The 17713-nt window shown below is 42.3% G+C and overlaps 2 protein-coding genes across 5 annotated transcripts in view; one reads left to right on the top strand and one right to left on the bottom strand.

The window, feature by feature from the left end:
- Positions 1-2: 2 nt before the first annotated feature.
- On the bottom strand, positions 3-7185 carry cdca3 (cell division cycle associated 3). 2 transcript variants are annotated; one of them, XM_058993504.1, is made up of 6 exons: positions 6898-7185; positions 1928-2139; positions 1394-1526; positions 865-1233; positions 639-775; positions 3-333 (listed from the first exon to the last, which is right to left on the bottom strand). In XM_058993504.1, exons 2-6 carry the CDS (start codon positions 2048-2050, stop codon positions 226-228), a joined length of 870 nt encoding a protein of 289 aa, XP_058849487.1. In that variant the 5' UTR covers positions 2051-2139; positions 6898-7185; the 3' UTR covers positions 3-225. The 2 variants fall into 2 exon arrangements, with proteins under 2 accessions (XP_058849487.1, XP_033897497.2); XM_034041606.3 differs by lacking the exon at positions 6898-7185 and adding an exon at positions 5133-5216.
- Positions 7186-7632: 447 nt separating this feature from the next.
- usp5 (ubiquitin specific peptidase 5 (isopeptidase T)) overlaps positions 7633-17713 on the top strand; it is a 33604-nt gene continuing 23523 nt past the window's right edge. For all 3 annotated transcript variants that reach the window (XM_058993501.1, XM_058993502.1, XM_058993500.1), the window contains exons 1-2: positions 7633-7790; positions 15276-15401. In XM_058993501.1, the coding sequence (XP_058849484.1) occupies positions 7683-7790; positions 15276-15401 (234 nt within the window). In that variant the 5' untranslated portion in view covers positions 7633-7682. The remainder of the gene's footprint in view (positions 7791-15275; positions 15402-17713) is intronic.

Genomic DNA, 17713 nt, shown 5'->3' with positions numbered 1-17713 from the left:
CACACCATTAAAATACGGCTTTTATTTTACATACAACAAAAATAAAAATCAGACAGGACAGAAATATATACACAGAAACTTCCAAAAATCAGAAACAAACTGCAGCTACACAGACAGTATACATAAATACAACAAATACAGGCTAGGAGCAAAGCTTTAAAACGGGAAGTGTGGAAGACTTTGCCCAGACTCCAGCGAGAGGGCTCCTTTGCAGAGGAATGGAGTCTAGCTCCCCCAGCTCTCCATATTCTCCTTATCACGGTGCAACCCTCGGCTTAGTGCAGGCTTCAGCACACTGCCATCCTGGTCCAGGAGAGAGAGCCCTTTCTTCATCTGAAAACAGACAGGGAGAGACAGGCTGAGCAAAGAGCAGAGAAACACACAGACAGAGTGGGGAAAAGAGCATAGACAGACAGACAGGGGAAAGAGCAGAGAGACAGACAGGGGGAAGCTTACCTGGCTGTGCTGCGGGGGAGGGTGTAAGGGGAGGGTTACCTGGCTGTGCTCTGGGGGGAAGGTGTAAGGGGAGGGTTACCTGGCTGTGCTGCAGGCGAGGGTGTAAGGGGAGGGTTGTCTGGCTGTGCTGTGGGGAGGGTTACCTGGCTGTGCTGCGGGGGAGGGTGTAAGGGGAGGGTTACCTGGCTGGGCTGCGGGCTGCAGGGTGAGTTCCAGTCCGGGTGCTGCAGTATCTGCAGGGGGGAACGGCTCCCCTCCTCACTGCTGCTCAGCAGAGATGCCTTGCTCCTACGGGGACGAGTCTGCCGGAAGCCTCTCACTGCAAGGGGGTAGCATTCAGCAAAACTCAATCAGAATAAACACATTGCACTACACTGATCATAAATACCACACACCTTCCATGCTCACCTTTGCCCCGTGGCGACCTCGCCACCGCCACCCTAGCCTGGCCCAGGCGCCCCATCACGTGACTCCCAGAATGCTTTGCCTTGTCAGGGCCTATCAGAGCACCGGCTTCGCTGGGCTGCTCCTCTGGGGAGAGGAGCGGTGTGGGGTCCAGCAGGGGGGTCACCCCAGTAAGGGGGCTTTCTGACTCCGCCTCCTCCACGGTCAGGAGCAGGGTGTCCTCATCACTGCCGAGAGGAGATAGCGCAGGGGGGGGTTCCTCTATGCCTGTGCCCTGGGTCCCCCCCTCGAGTCCCTGGTTTCCAGCCTCCAGCTCCCCCCCCTCGCTCACAAACAGCTCACTCAGCTGACGCACCAGCAGGGTCATAGTCTCTGCAGAGAGAAATAAAGAAACACGTCACATTCGAGCCAACACACTGCAAACAGACCGAGTCAAGCAGACCAGCGTTTGGGCTCTAGTGCCTTCATCAGTGTTATTGAAACTAAAAGAATGCGGTCTTGTGATTAACCCCATCCTGTCCTGACTGCTCACCTGCCATGAGAGCCTTCACAGGGGTGCGTGTGATTCCCACACTCGGAGAGCGGGGGTCAAAGGGTTCCTGGGGGTCCACAGAGAGAGCAGCACCCAGAGAGGGGGAGGGGGAGGGGGTGGAGACATCTTTCATCTGGGGGAGAGAGAGGACAGAGGTATACAGGTGTCCTGTGGCAGCAGTGTGGAGTAGTGGTTAGGGCTCTGGACTCCTGACCGGAGGGTCGTGGATTCAATCCCAGGTGGAGGACACTGCTGCTGTACCCTTGAGCAAGGTACTTTACCTAGATTGCTCCAGTAAAAACCCAACTGTATAAATGGGTAATTGTATGTAAAATATAATGTGATATCTTGTAACAATTGTAAGTCGCCCTGGATAAGGGCATCTGCTAAGAAATAAATAATAATAATAATAATAATATGTACCTGTATAGGTGTCCTGGCGATGCCCGTGTGTATGTACCTGTATAGGCGTCCTTGCGATGCCCGTGTGTATGTACCTGTATAGGCGTCCTGGTGATGCCCGTGTGTATGTACCTGTATAGGCGTCCTGGCGATGCCTGTGCTGGGTGATCGCGGGTCCTCCACACTTGCCAGGTGTTTGTTGCGCAGGGCGGAGGGGGGCGTGTCCGCTAGCACCTTGCTCTCAGCCGAGCCCATCCTGTAACCTTTCACTTGGAACTGATTGACCAAGACCAACGAGCCGTCTTCCGGTTCTGATTCGTCAGCGCGGGCCAGCGGAGCGTAGCCTGAGAAACAAACACACAATAGTCTATGAAACCACAGGGACCCACAGGGTTACACACACACCTCCCCCCAAAATAGCAATCCAAACAAAGAACCTGAACACTCCACAGACACACACACACTGACATTGCAAATCCAAGCAAAGAACCTGAACGCTCTCTCCACACACACACACTGCAAATCCAAGCAAAGAACCCGAACGCTCTCTCCACACACTGCAAATCCAAGCAAAGAACCTGAACGCTCTCTCCACACACACACTGCAAATCCAAGCAAAGAACCTGAACGCTCTCTCCACACACTGCAAATCCAAGCAAAGAACCTGAACGCTCTCTCCACACACACACTGCAAATCCAAGCAAAGAACCTGAACGCTCTCTCCACACACACACACTGCAAATCCAAGCAAAGAACCTGAACGCTCTCTCCACACACACACTGCAAATCCAAGCAAAGAACCTGAACGCTCTCTCCACACACACACACTGCAAATCCAAGCAAAGAACCTGAACGCTCTCTCACACACACACACACACTGCAAATCCAAGCAAAGAACCTGAACGCTCTCTCCACACACACACACTGCAAATCCAAGCAAAGAACCTGAACGCTCTCTCCACACACACACAGGGCCGTGTTAAGCCAATGGGCTACATGGGCTGAAGCCCGGGGCCCCGCCTCCTAGGGGGGCCCCCGTCGTCCCTGTAAAGCAGTGGTCCTCAAAGTGGTGCCCGCTGGCAAATTCTGTGCTGCTCGCTTATGCTGTGCTTGTACGTACTCGACATATTTTTTTCTTTCCTGAAGTACCTCTGCGATACGATCATCCAACTGAATATCTGCATATTCTCTGCGGTAGCCCAACCATAAATTAGCTGGGTGGGACATTAACTCTGTCTGTTTCAGTTGCAGGTACTGACAGTAAGTTTAACCAATAGGAGAATCAAATATCTGCCAAGTTTACGCAGTTGTCCAATCATAATTAAGCAGAGGCCGTTCACGGTATTCTGCATGAAAATTGAAGGCGAGTGAGTAGCCAATGGGAAAGTGAAAGATCCGACAGCTGTCCAATCATTAGTGAGCAGAGGCGGGCTGTTAATATGCCGGGTAAACACTGAATTTCGCCGACTGTTATTGAGAAAAATAATACATTTCAGTATTTAGAATTGAATTTTCTCTATATATATATTTTTAATTTCACCAGACAAGAGAAACACCGTAGTAGATTTAGTTACAAATCCACTTTCTCTGAATAATTGTACTGGGAGATGAGCGATCTTTAAAAAAGAGTAGTGTTGACAGATGTGACAAATTGACACAAAGCGAGACGCTATCCTTATTTTAGTTTATTCATGGTTATCTATGTAAACATGTTATTTAAAAATATTGGCATTGCGTATTTTATATGAATTATTTGAAAAATAAGCGCAGCACACACAATTACTGCCTGAGACTTGGCCTTATCACAGTAAACAAAGAATAACTCCCACTAAAACTCTATATATACCGTTATACTATAAGAACCTATGCAATAGTCAGCGTGCCCGCAAACAGCCAAGTAAGATCAATTTATGCCCGTGCCCAAATTACTTTGAGGACCACTGCTGTAAAGTCAAACTGATAACGGTTGGCAAATAAAAAAAGCACGTACTAAACTAAACAATTTGCCTATTTTTAAAAACATTTTGTGTCCTTTTGGCATGCCGTAGTTATTTGACAAAATAAAAAAAATCTTATGCTAACTCAAATAAGAAAAGCTGAGTAGCGGTGCGAAAAAAAGAAAAATCACTAAACTCAAACTAGCGAAATCCGAGGAGGTTATAAATAGTACCCCAAAACTCACTAAACTCTTTAAAAGTCAGTGTCAGAAGAATGAAAAGTTAGGAAGAGCCACATGAGTCAGAGGAGCAAGCAGAGAGCAGCGAGTCGGTTAGCGCTGAGTGCACAGCCACTACAGCAGAGGAGAAAAACGAGAGCCAGCCATTGAACTGCCAATTTAAGGCGAGAGAAACTGACAAAACAGATAATGCTATTGCTAGCTCTGATACGGCATGTTGGGGTCCGATAACTGAGGAGGTGAGCAAGTGTCCCCTTATTTGCCAGTAAGACAGTACTTTTTCCGCCTCAGAGAGAATTTAATGAATTACTGAATTTAATGACTCAATCATTTAACTCTCATGTTCACTGAACATGACCTGCTTCGCCAACTGGACTTCACGGACATTAGTAAAGAATTATTTTTTAAGTTTTAAGGCAAGAAAGCATAAGATCTAGCAATGGTAAGTCAAATGTGTCTTTATACTTTGCAATGTTAAGGAGGCTTGAGAGTAGCGCCGACTACACTATGTTTTTGTCTAATGTCATATCATGCTGTGCTGCCGGAAACATGGTCCCACCGACTACAACTCGCGTTGATTTAATTCGAAACGATGCAGTCGGTAATGAGAGCTAGTGGTAGTACCGACTACCATACTATTTTGCATGCCATAACTACTGTGATGTGAGTGGTAACGCTGTCCACTGTCTATTCGAATGACATTATTGTGTTGGTATTGTATGAGTTTGTGCTTGGGGGGGGGGGTTCTCCAAGGGGGCCCCTGAAATGTCAGTAGCCCTGGGCCCCCAAATACCTTAATACGGGCCTGCACACACACACTGCAAATCCAAGCAAAGAACCTGAACGCTCTCTCCACACACACACTGCAAATCCAAGCAAAGAACCTGAACGCTCTCTCCACACACACACACTGCAAATCCAAGCAAAGAACCTGAACGCTCTCTCCACACACACACTGCAAATCCAAGCAAAGAACCTGAACGCTCTCTCCACACACACACACTGCAAATCCAAGCAAAGAACCTGAACGCTCTCTCCACACACACACTGCAAATCCAAGCAAAGAACCTGAACGCTCTCTCCACACACACACACTGCAAATCCAAGCAAAGAACCTGAACGCTCTCTCCACACACACACACACACACTGCAAACGCACACCTTTCTTTTTGTGCCACGCGTTGGCGCAATTCAGGCAGCAAACGGCGCTCCAGATTCCACTCATGATAAAGCTGGACTTTAAGCCTGGCAGACAGAACGAAAAAATACTCTGTGCTGAACCGAGTAATTCAAATGGATTATTACCCAGAATATATATTTCACTTAATCAAATAGGTGCGGTGTTTACATCGAAAGATATTACGTTTAATAAAATAAAATCGCAGTTACACCATTAATTGTATTACGGTATTGGTATTTTAAACAGTGTACTAAAACAATACTGTGGTTTAATATTCCTACCCAGTTTTAAAGCTGAAACTTTGGTCTTACACAGTTTTCATTAAAATGTACGACACATTACACGGCCTAGTCAATTTTCCGAGGTAGTTATAAACTTAAACTTTATATAAATGTTCACCGCTTTAAAAAAATAAATAAATAAACATGACTTGTTAACTATAACAAACCCTCGTTTTCTCGCTCTCACAGTCGGCTAAAATAACCGATTTATCTGCAGTTAAAAGCAAATTAACAAATTATTAATTACATTTAAAATGTGTCACCAACGGTCGGGACCGGAACACGCGACCGTGTGCCACTGCCGTACAGCCGTCTGGGTAATGTAGTTTAAAGAGCAACGCCCGCACACGTCAACGAAACGATCGCCGGAGTGTCACACTCGAGACTGAATGAGCGCGCGAGAACTCCAGCCCAGGCTGCTGTTTCGACGCGGCGAAGCGCGCCCCCTTGTGGGAGAGCAGGCGTGGTTTTCATGCTTTTACTATGAAATGATCCGCCGATGACTTTACATTTTAGAAAGAATTGTATGTTAATTAAAACCACTTGCATTAGTGGTCGAAATGCAGTATTTTGGCAAGACGAGTGTTCTGAATGCACGCCGTCACGCCGGGTATTGACATTGCGTCGGTGTGACACGAACACCATTGCTTTTTGTAGACTCTCTTTCCATGCATTTTTGCTGCTATTACCTACATCCTGTTAATCTGTATTATTGTATGAGGCAAAATAACAGCATCAATAAAAATACACTGATAACACAAATCGAGGTGAACAAATACACACGGACCAGCGGTCTCTTTGTGACTTAAATAGAAAGTGTTTGTTATAGAAATGTGTTTGTTATAGAAATGTGTTTGGTTACTGCAATAAAAGGTGTCCCCTCTCCTCTATCATCTCTGGGCTCCCACTTCACTTCATTTGAAATGCAGTGTAGCTGCACGCGTTGGAAGGTTTCATTGTTAGCGGGGGGAGGTCCATACAAACTCACCTCGCGAGTGGAGACAGTGTGAATAAATATCGACTGTCTACAGAATCAAACAGATATTAAAAACGCACGGTGCCTGCTCTCACCAGTCTGCATATGCAGCTCTCTTCTCATAACATACTCGTCAACTCATTATTATTATTAATTTCTTAGCAGTCGCCCTTATCCAGGGCGACTTACAATTGTTACAAGATATCACATTATGTTTAAATACAATTACATTATTCGTTTACAACTCGCTGTAAACCTGAATACGAACCAGTAATCTGTCTGCAATTGTATGATCTTAAATACTCCTTTCCAATTACATATGAATCACAATACACATGCTGAAGTATAAGAACATAAGAAGGTTTACAAACGAGGGGAGGCCATTCGGCCCATCTTGCTCGTTTGGTTGTTAGTAGCTTATTGATCCCAGAATCTCATCAAGCAGCTTCTTGAAGGATCCCGGGTGTCGGCAACACTTCACTAACTCACCTCTGCGTGCGGGTGCTGTGTTATTAAACGAATTCCTCTCTGCTCTCCTCTGCGTGTGTATCACTAAGTTTATGCAGCTGGTATTATTAATATTATTATAAACTTCCTTTCCCTTTCCCTTTCCCTTTCCCTTTTTCTTTTTCTTTTCCTCTTCTCTTCTCTTCTCTTCTCTTCTCTTTTCTTCTCTTCTCGGCTGTAAAAGTTTTTGAATCGCTCTGCCCTCGACCTGTGTTTTGCACAAATGTGCAACTTTCAAACCCCCCAATCACCGCCATCCCTCTGTCAGCGGATTCGATAGAGGAGATATGTGACGCCTTGATAGGTCGAAACTGAGTTCTAATGGGAAAACCACGCCCCCTTTACGTACTCCAACGAGAATGTGATGTTTTCCCTGGCCGCTAGATGGCGCCATGCAATGCAATCGTGCACAATGACGCATCCATTCTGTCTGCCATATCAATTTCTTGCAAGTCACTTTTTCCTACTCGTTGTTTTCCACACTTACCTATTTACACCTTCCATGGCTGTGGCGGGTCTGTGTAGCGCCCCCGCCAGCACCACACTGGACCAGTGCATACTAGGACCCCTTTGAAACCAGCTTTCTTCGGGAGAATGTATACAAACTGGGTGGTCAATCGAGTGTTTCCCGATGTAGGCTGCCACACGTGCGCGCCCACCCAGTCGTGCTCGCCCACGGCGCTGTGCCGCTGTTGTCAATTGGGCGGTGGTGTCGGCGACGCGCCTCCCGTGGCCGCGCCTGCAGTCTGACAGAGGCTCGTGTTAACATGGCGGATCTGAACGAGGTTTTGTTGTCAGTCCTGTCGACTATCCGGGTACCCAAACCCGGGGACCGGGTTCACAAAGACGAATGCGCTTTCTCGTTTGACAGCCCGGTAAGTATAATCCGCACCTCGTACAAAAAGAAAATTACCAAACACACTTATTATTAATTAACAATCCATATTAATACCGCCCGCCCGCTCGACCGGCGACAACGGGAAGCAGTTATTCAAAACTTTATTTACAAACCACTTCGTTTGGTGCAGACGCAGTAATTGTAATACAGCGCGGGCGGGCATGTTGCGTTCAGAATCGGCGGTCCAGACCTCTCTATAAATAATATTGCGGTTGTGTAGCATAGGGCATGTGCTGTGGTAGGCTTTCTGTATTGATTAGAACAATACCTGGTCATTGAGGCATATTCAGGGCAGCAGTACTAGCCAGCCCTGAAAAATCACCGAGTCACTTCCCATGCTCTGCGGCTAAGCAACGTGTAGAGAGCGTAAATCCATCATTAGTGTGATCTTAACCGAGGCCCGTGCCTCATAACTCACTACGGCCTTGACAGTGTTATATATCCGCTAGTAACGTGTAAATACTCTGCAATGCAATACGTTTTGTGATTCAGCGATGTTGACAATTGGGGTACATTGCGTTATTGCCGGTATTACGGTAACAAATAAAGCGCAATGCCGCAGGTATGTGGAGCCCTTCAGAAAGACAGCAATCAGACACGGGGGAGTCGCATATTTACACGCATCTAAAGTTTATACCAATACTTCAGAATTTACCACTGGAGTCTCCTCATTATTAAAATGTTTTTTTGTTTTTTTTTTTGTAATATGATTGATATGCGCATGTCAGTCTGTCTGCCGGAATACCCGTCAAAATATTGTCTAGTGACGTGTGCGTCTCTGTCTCCCTGTAACTCGACTGTGTAAGAGCTCGGGACTGGGGCGACACGCACCGCTGAGCCTTTTACCGGTGAGGTACCGCTAATCTGCACCCGGATACTCGACTGTCTGTCGAACTCGTCTGTCTATAACTCGAGCAGTGTCTATAAAAGTGTCTATATCAGAAAGATATAATTAGTGATACTTGGAATTTGTGACCCTTGCTGAGCGAGCACACTTTGACGTGGTTTGACTAAGTTTCTTTTTTACTATTAAGAAAACTTAGCTACGTGTTACCAATTAAAGAAATGTAGATTTTGAATAGTTTGTTTCAAAATACAGTACTAATATGAATTATATACAGTATGTCTATGTTTGTAAATAAATCTTTATCTTTCTAAATAGACCGCAGTTAAAACAATGTATGTGATATTTGGTATAGAAGAGTATCATAACTTTGTATCAGAATAAACAAGTCTTTGTTCTACGAAGCGTCACTAACTAGAATCTGTAAATTTCCTGCAAAATATCTTCAGCAAGTGCCAGCTAAACGGTTAAGCTGAGAGACTACGAAAGGACGATGCTGTGCACAACATTAACAGTATGCAAGATATGTGCAGAATGATTTCTGTTCAGTTTTCAAGTAGCCTGAAATTTCATGTAGATGAATGCAGTTTGCATTATTGTGCATTTAAGCATGTTATAAGTGATGATGGTTCTGTGATTTCATATTGAAGTTCAGAATGCATTCTGTTAAATCAGGCATTCTTGAGGAGGGACAAAACAGATTTTTTGTTAACTCATTTTTTTTTTCAAGTAAGGTAAATGATAAACTGTTTTTTTGAAAGACAAAAATATGAGCTACCAATTGAGTGTAAGGAACAGCCTCCTGACTTGCATTTTTTTGTGAAAAGCTCTTTTTGTAATTAAGGACCAAAATGTGGTCAACTCCGTCAGACACTTTCAAACTACATTTTATTCTGATATAAACAACCCAAGAGAAATCTGAGGGATTGAAATCTTTGATTATGGTTCATGTGTTTGGAAATATGTGATAAAAGTGTGTTTATATACATTTATTTTTATACCTATACTTACATGAAATCCTCCGTCATAAATTGTTGAAATCCTACTATCTTTTTTAGATAAATGATAAAAAAATGTTAAAAAAAACTTTTAGTACAAAGGAAAAGCACTGGGTGTTAAATAACAACTATTTTGTATGTCAACCCTGTTTCTGGGGAAAATCTTAACGTATTTTCCATATTATTCATTACAAAATCAATCTGACGGAGTTGACATCAGAGCACATGAACAAGCTACCCAACCATGCACATAACTTTCTATTCAAATTCATTTTTCAATGCTAATTACTTTGTTTCAGGAAAAATCTGCAATTTATAATTTCTAATAAGTCATTTTATTGATCAAAACATTTGATCCTTATAACTGCAGAATGAGAACTAGATAAGAATTAAATGTATCATAACAGTTCATCTCGATGCACCTCAAAACCAATTAAACATCTCTGAGAACACATTCTGAACACTAGAACTTCTTATATAAAATATGTCTTATGACCACTATTACCAAAACATGGTGACCTTTTAAAATTTAGATCGTGCAAATTAATTTTAATCTAAAAAAATCATAGTAATTTTATTGAGTCTGACAACACTAAATAACTAGTGTTTTGCTAGATATGAACTACAGTTTAGCACAACACATGCTCTGAATACACTGGAACACCGTGAAACTTGGAGTTTGATGAGATTGACATTAGCATGTATGTTTTGACATTAACGTGTATGCTTAAGAACAGCAACTATATGCCAGAAAATAAACTCTGCTTCATATATAGAACATATTGAAAAAGACTGAACCCCTAAAAAGTAGTTTTAGTTTAGGAGATACTGCTCAGTCATAAGATTCAGATGTTATCATTGTCTCTCTAGTAGCAGCCCAAAAACACTGAATAGGATATTGCTCAAAGTCACACAAGGAAAGTTAATGACAGGGCAGGAGACGATAGATATGTTCGCCTCCAATGAAGTCCATGACCTCTGGAGAAATGCTGTAGATTTCCCTTGTACTGCTTGATAGAAGTGGCAAGGCATTTCCCATCAGTTTGACAAGGTTGTCGGAGACTGGGCCGAAACAGAGGTCTTTCCTCCCATTTTAGGTTGAAAATGGGGGTTAGGACCATGGGGATGCAGAAATTCCACCTTCACATCATTTTCTTCTGCATCTACAGTGATTGCTTTTGCTAACCAACAGTGATCGTCATACACGACTGCCAACCAGTCTCCATACTCAGTGTTGCCAGCTGTGATCCTTGTTGTTGTTCCCTGACTCCAGAAGCTCCTTCATCAGTAGCTCCAAAGGACTTGTTCTCTCTGGGTTGGCAGATGCATGTTCTTTTGACTTTGAATCAACTGTGGCCTCACTGATCCTAAATTCAGCTGGACTGAACCACTGGCACATGTTTGGCTCTTTGCAAAAGCATGACAGCTGTCTGTGGTACAGGCTGTTTTCCAGAGGAATCACCTGGTGGATCTTGGGTGTTGCTTGAAGAGGTTTAAGGCATATAGAGAGGAGGCTTTCATACGTTTCAATTCCATTCTCTTCAACTTTATAAAGCTGAACATTTTGGAGGCTGTTTGACACTTTGTCAAAAAAAGCCTTGCCATCCACAGTGTCGCTGCCATGTAGAACTATGGTGTCAGGAGCTCTTTTCAGCCTCCCCCCAATTCCATCAGGGGCTCCGTTTCCGTGAGAGGTTGCAAAGAAGTTTCAAGGAGCTCTTTTGAACCCTATTTTTGGTGGAACAAGGGGAAGAAGTGAGAAATTCTTCTTGTTCTTGTATTGCTTGCTTGGACCATCTGACCAAAAATGGATCGTGTCAATTTTGTTTCGCCCAAATATCTTTCAATACTGGCTCTAAATATGCCCAGATTGTTGCTGCATCTTGTCTTTTTGACTCTGTGCAGAATCCTGCTTTCTCTGTGTTAGTGTAGTAAACATCAGTGTGGAGGTTCATTTGTGGCAAATTTTGCCCAAAATGAGATGCTTGGATTTCTGCATGGTATTTGCATTTCCATGCCTCAGAAGTTAATATATACAACAACGGTATTCTCTTTGCCAGTTTGCACCAAATTACGATATTCCTTAGATTGGCATCGAACTAAGCATGCATGGGTTGTGGTTTCAGTTCTCAGCTTTTCCTCATACAGTCGCAATAGCTCGGAGAGGCTGCCATCATGTGCCACCTTTTTGATAACTTTATTTATGCCATCAAGGGATGACTCTTCTACCCTGTCCCACTGGTGCCATTGAACTTGGGTGTCCTGAGATTCAGGTGGCAGACTTGTTTGTTTTCCAATGCAACGTTCACAGGTTCGAAGGAGGCATGCCTCACTGGCAGGGGAACAGCACACTAAATACAAACTGTCTTCTAGATTTGATGAGGTCACAGCCCCTGCCGATTGCAGGACTTCTAGCATTTTCGTGATATTGACATAGACATGTTCCCGGTCTGATGGTTTCGGCCCTGTGCAATAAAAGGGTATCGAAGCAAAGAAGGATGAGTAGGAGATTTTTATCATTGAGTTTTCAATTATGAACTCTTTGTAGAGGTTTTTCATGGTGTCTGTTAAGATCAATCTTTGTTTTTTAATTTTGTGATTGTGTCACATCTGTCTGTAGTAATTCGAGCCGAATTCACAAAACTCATGCACTTGATTTGTGATGCTCTGCAGAAATGTGGTCTATCTGTGTTTGGCTTGCTTTCCTCGCTTTATGGCTTTGTAACTTATTCCAAACTCTTTCATGCTATGCAGCAGGCGATACTTTTTGAGTATTTTACCTGAGACTGTCACAGCACGGCTGCATTTCTTAGCTTTGATTGGGCTCCGCACAGTCTCTGATTCGAGCATTGTGGAAGAGAAGGGTTCTCTTTACAGAGTGATTTCTAAGTTTACTCCCTGCAAGCATGTTCTCTGTCATAGTGTTTGGAGAATCGGAACATGCAGCTGATGTTTTTCTCTCCTTGCTTGCTGTCTGAGTTTTTCCTTTTTTCTTTCCATTGCTTTGAGTTTTTCTGTAAGAATCTTGATTTCTCTGGAATGCCTTTTTCTGGTTCTAGCCCTAGCCCTTGCTCCCTCTCTGGCTTGTCTATTGCTGCTACTGTCATCAATGTGATCTTTCTGGAGGAGTCTCGGTGAACTGGTTTGGTTTCCTGCGCTGCCTAGATGCCCTCTTGGAGCATCTCCAAGCTTTTCTTTTCAGTCTTTTCTCCCTCACACTCATGGCTCCTATGTGCTGTATCTTCCCATCTAAAACCCTCTCTTTCCATCTTTGCCTCTCATTCTCTTGTTCCCGAGCCTTTGTGTCTAGCTGACTACTGATTCTCTCCCTTCTCTTTCTTTGGTATTCTCTGTCTCTTCTCCTTTTCTCCTCTAACAACAACTTGTGTCTAAAAAACATGTAACCCAAATGATATAACTGGTACTACAACCTAATCAAAATAAACATGTTTTGTTCATAAATCAATATCACATCTTGATGGTTATGGTTGACGAAGTTGACTGCTTATGGTTGTGACCATGATGAAATCATTATATTTTGTTGAAATTATCAAAAATGTTAACGCTTACCAGGCCATGTGCAGTGCTTTTGCACTCAAAGGCAACAGGAAGTGTGAATGGGGTCCTAAGAACATAGCTGTCTATGAATGGGCAGCAGTGTGGAGTAGTGGTTAGGGCTCTGGACTCCTAGCCGGAGGGTCGTGGGTTCAATCCCAGGTGGGGGACACTGCTGCTGTACTTTACCTAGATTGCTCCAGTAAAAACCCAACTGTATAAATGGGTAATTGTATGTAAAAATAATGGGTAAAAAATAATATGATATCTTGTAACAATTGTAAGTTGCCCTGGATAAGGGCGTCTGCTAAGAAATAAATATTATTATTATTATTATTATTATTATTATTATTATTATTATTATTAATAATAATAATAATAATAATAATAATAATAATAATAATTAATAATAATAATGAATATTCCTGATATATAACCTTTTTTTTAAAAAAAAAACTGACAGTTGACACAAATCCTGTACACTTTTTGTTGGAGGCCTTGCTTAAGCATAAATTAGATTCAATGTCACACATTACTATGGCCATGTTTAACAAGCCTAACTTTCAGTAATTATGACTTTTTGAGAGATTTTACAATTTTTAACCCTTTTTTTAAATACCTTGTTTTGAGGTCTGTTTTGTACAGGGGATTTCTTGGGTGACACAAGTTTAATAGGGAAAAATTGTAAAATATTAATTTGATCAGTTGTAAACATATATGCATGTCACTTAGAGTAAAGGCTTGACCACATTTTCCAATCTCTGATTTAATTTTTACATTAAATAACATAATATGGTATGGCAGGACATGAGTTTTGTCCCAATTGTCAAGAATGCCTGAACTGTAAAAGTAATATTTTATGTAGGGACTGGGGATCACCAACCCGCTGAAGTGTAATCTCTGTTTAACTGTATAAATATTTCTGAAAAATTGGATTATTATTATTATTATTATTATTATTATTATTATTATTATTATTATTATTGTTTTGTGTAACACAATTGTATAACCGACTTTTCAGAACTATGTCTATGAAGTCACAGAACCATCAGTTTCTAACAATGAAAAGTGCATTCATCTACATGTAATCCATGCAATTTTATGCTACTTGAAAATTGAACAGAAATTGTTAGCGAGTTCGTTTTGCTAGAAATATCCAGAGCACGATTCTGTGTCTACTGCATGATTATTGATTTGTGCCGCGATCTGGTGGGATTGTGTTAAACTGTATTACAGTATACTGCAGTTTTTATAGACCAGGCAGGATCCTCCCCAGGAATTCTGTACAGCCGAGCGGCAGAACATTATAGCCAGGAGCACATAACGGAAAAATATACTTACCTTACCTTAAATATATAATACGACAAAGAATTTGAAGAATTTGTTGTCTCTCGTTGACTATGTCTGGTTTCGCTTTTTTATGTTCTACATTTTCTTTCTCATTACTGTTTTTTATTCTGGTAAATTACCTGCTTATTTAGGCACTCTACCTACCCTAAAAAACCCTGTTACCTTTTCACTTCCTTTTTAGCTTAATTGAGCGTATTGCTTTATTTAAGGTGTTTTCTTTATGTTAAGTTTTCAGGGCAATAATAAATAATAATAAAATATAATCTTAATTTTTTTTTAATAAAGTAGCGACGCAATCTAGTATTAGGAGGTGGATTGTGTCGATCGCTGCTTATTTTGACCCCCTGCATTCATTGTCACTATTTTTGCTTTGAAAATAATCTTTTTTTAGCGTTTTAGCCTCTCAAAGTGCTTAACACAGAAAACCCACCCCTTCAACTCTCTGATTGGTTAAATATTGTGTCAAGAACTAACTCAGGTGTCATGTGGTTCCATGATTTTTTTTCAGCCAGCAACGCGCAACTGATCTAGTCTGCTTGAAGTGCAGTCAATCCTTATTGTTAAAGGCACAGCAGCGTCTGCAAGACGGGCGGATTGGGTAGAACTGAAACGACATCTTCAAGCAGACATTTTTAAAGCTTGTGATCACGTCCCTGAGTGCTGCTTTGGGGTTGAGAGGTCTTTACAGGTACTAATCTCCACCCCCTCTCTGTAGGAGTCTGAGGGAGGGCTGTACGTCTGCATGAGCACGTTCCTGGGCTTCGGGAAGCAGTTTGTGGAAAGACACTACAGGAAAACCGGCCAGAGAGCCTACCTGCACATCAAGAGGACCCGCAAACCGGTGAGGAGGAGAGGAGGAGGGGAGGGAGGGGAGGGGAGAGAAAAGACAGGGCCCTCCAAACCTTTTTCCCATTGAGGGTCCAGGACTCAACTGAAAAAATAACTGAAGGTCCCAGAGGAGTGTAGTTATTATTAAAAAAAAAACAACAAAAAAAAACTTCAAGTCCTTTGCTCATTTTTATTACATTATGCAGGAGACACAGACATCTCACAAGCACAGGAGTCAGTGTTCTGAGATGCATGAATTCTCCAATGCTTATATATTTTGCATGTAGCAATCGGACCCTCCCTTCATCCCCTCCTGGCTGCAGATTGTAACTCGTCTGTCCTTTGAAGATTATTTTACTTTCAGGAGCTTTTTCTACTTGTGAGTTAAGTGCGTTTGTCTATTTTCCTTTGACTTTCTAGTTGTGTGAACGGAATGTTTAACCAAAGGTGTCACTTCCTTAAGAACACGGAATACAGTGCAATCACCTTTCAAATTGTTATAATGTAGGGCACACTAAAGCTTTCCTGCCATCTGGCTGTTTCACTTAATATTGAACCCAAATTGCCTCCATACCAGCTGCCTGTGTAACCGAGCTCATTTTTAAACTACCCAGCTTCTCTATCAAACAAGGAGGTGTTGGGGGTCCCAGTGAAATACAAAGTCTTAATGTTCTGGTACACATCCTTTTTATCTTCATTTATTACAGTTTTGACAATTCTTTAACAATAGAAACAAATACTGAAAGCCACTTCTGTTTAAAAGAACGAAGAACAGAAAGGTTTAGCAATAGAATCCACAAAAGCAAAATTCCATAAAGATCAACTGCTCTCAATATTAAACACAAGCATTCTACTGACCCAGGCATCCCCACTGCTCTCAATATTAAACACAAGCATTCTACTGACCCAGGCATCCCCACTGCTCTCAATATTAAACACAAGCATTCTACTGACCCAGGCATCCCCACTGCTCTCAATATTAAACACAAGCATTCTACTGACCCAGGCATCCCCACTGCTCTCAATATTAAACACAAGCATTCTACTGACCCAGGCATCCCCACTGCTCTCAATATTAAACACAAGCATTCTACTGACCCAGGCATCCCCACTGCTCTCAATATTAAACACAAGCATTCTACTGACCCAGGCATCGCCACTGCTCTCAATATTAAACACAAGCATTCTACTGACCCAGGCATCGCCACTGCTCTCAATATTAAACACAAGCATTCTACTGACCCAGGCATCCCCACTGCCCTCAATATTAAACACAAGCATTCTACTGACCCAGGCATCCCCACTGCTCTCAATATTAAACACAAGCATTCTACTGACCCAGGCATCCCCACTGCTCTCAATATTAAACACAAGTATTCTACTGACCCAGGCATCCCCACTGCTCTCAATATTAAACACAAGCATTCTACTGACCCAGGCATCCCCACTGCTCTCAATATTAAACACAAGCATTCTACTGACCCAGGCATCCCCACTGCTCTCAGTAGTAAATGCTTCAGACCTTATCCTAAGGGCTGTTTTTCGCTGTTATCGTGGATTTCACAATTTCTGTGAAATGCACCCATTGCCATAGTGAAAATTCACATTTCTAATGTGGTGTAAAATGGTATAAATATCATTTTTATCTATAATTAAAAAATAAATACAGCAAGCGTTGGCCTTACTGACGCACTAGCTGTTACTGTTGCACTGCGTTTATCAACATGGCACCTGGTTCAGACTGCTTCTGGTAAGTGCATGAGCTTTACGATTTCTTTAAAATGTCTTCAACAAGAAGACACCATCAAAGATCAGAAATATCTGTAATAGTGACACCAGCGTCAAAGATCAGAAATATCTCTAATAGTGACACCAGCGTCAAAGATCAGAAATATCTGTAATAGTGACACCAGCGTCAAAGATCAGAAATATCTGTAATAGTGACACCAGTGTCATCAAACATCAGAAATATCTGTAATAGTGACACCAGTGTCAGCAAAGATCACAAATATCTGTAATAGTGACACCAGCGTCAAAGATCAGAAATATCTGTAATAGTGACACCAGCGTCAAAGATCAGAAATATCTGTAATAGTGACACCAGCGTCAAAGATCAGAAATATCTGTAATAGTGACACCAGTGTCATCAAACATCAGAAATATCTGTAATAGTGACACCAGTGTCAGCAAAGATCACAAATATCTGTAATAGTGACACCAGTGTCATCAAACATCAGAAATATCTGTAATAGTGACACCAGTGTCAGCAAAGATCACAAATATCTGTAATAGTGACACCAGTGTCAGCAAAGATCACAAATATCT

The sequence above is a fragment of the Acipenser ruthenus genome, chromosome 20 (assembly GCF_902713425.1).
Source record: "Acipenser ruthenus chromosome 20, fAciRut3.2 maternal haplotype, whole genome shotgun sequence".
Classification (NCBI taxonomy): domain Eukaryota; kingdom Metazoa; phylum Chordata; class Actinopteri; order Acipenseriformes; family Acipenseridae; genus Acipenser; species Acipenser ruthenus.
The sequence above is the reverse complement of the archived record's forward strand: the minus strand, read 5'-3'. Positions and strand labels throughout refer to the sequence as shown.

Bases quoted from the DNA above. Each gene is read 5' to 3' on its own strand.
- cdca3 (XM_034041606.3), bottom strand. From the start codon at position 5,196: ATGAGTGGAATCTGGAGCGCCGTTTGCTGCCTGAATTGCGCCAACGCG. The intron at 2,140-5,132 runs GTGTGCGTTTGC...TTTGTTTCTCAG, and splicing joins CGCGTGGCACAAAAAGAAAG to GCTACGCTCCGCTGGCCCGC. The intron at 1,234-1,393 runs GTGAGCAGTCAG...TTCTCTCTGCAG, and splicing joins TGTGAAGGCTCTCATGGCAG to AGACTATGACCCTGCTGGTG.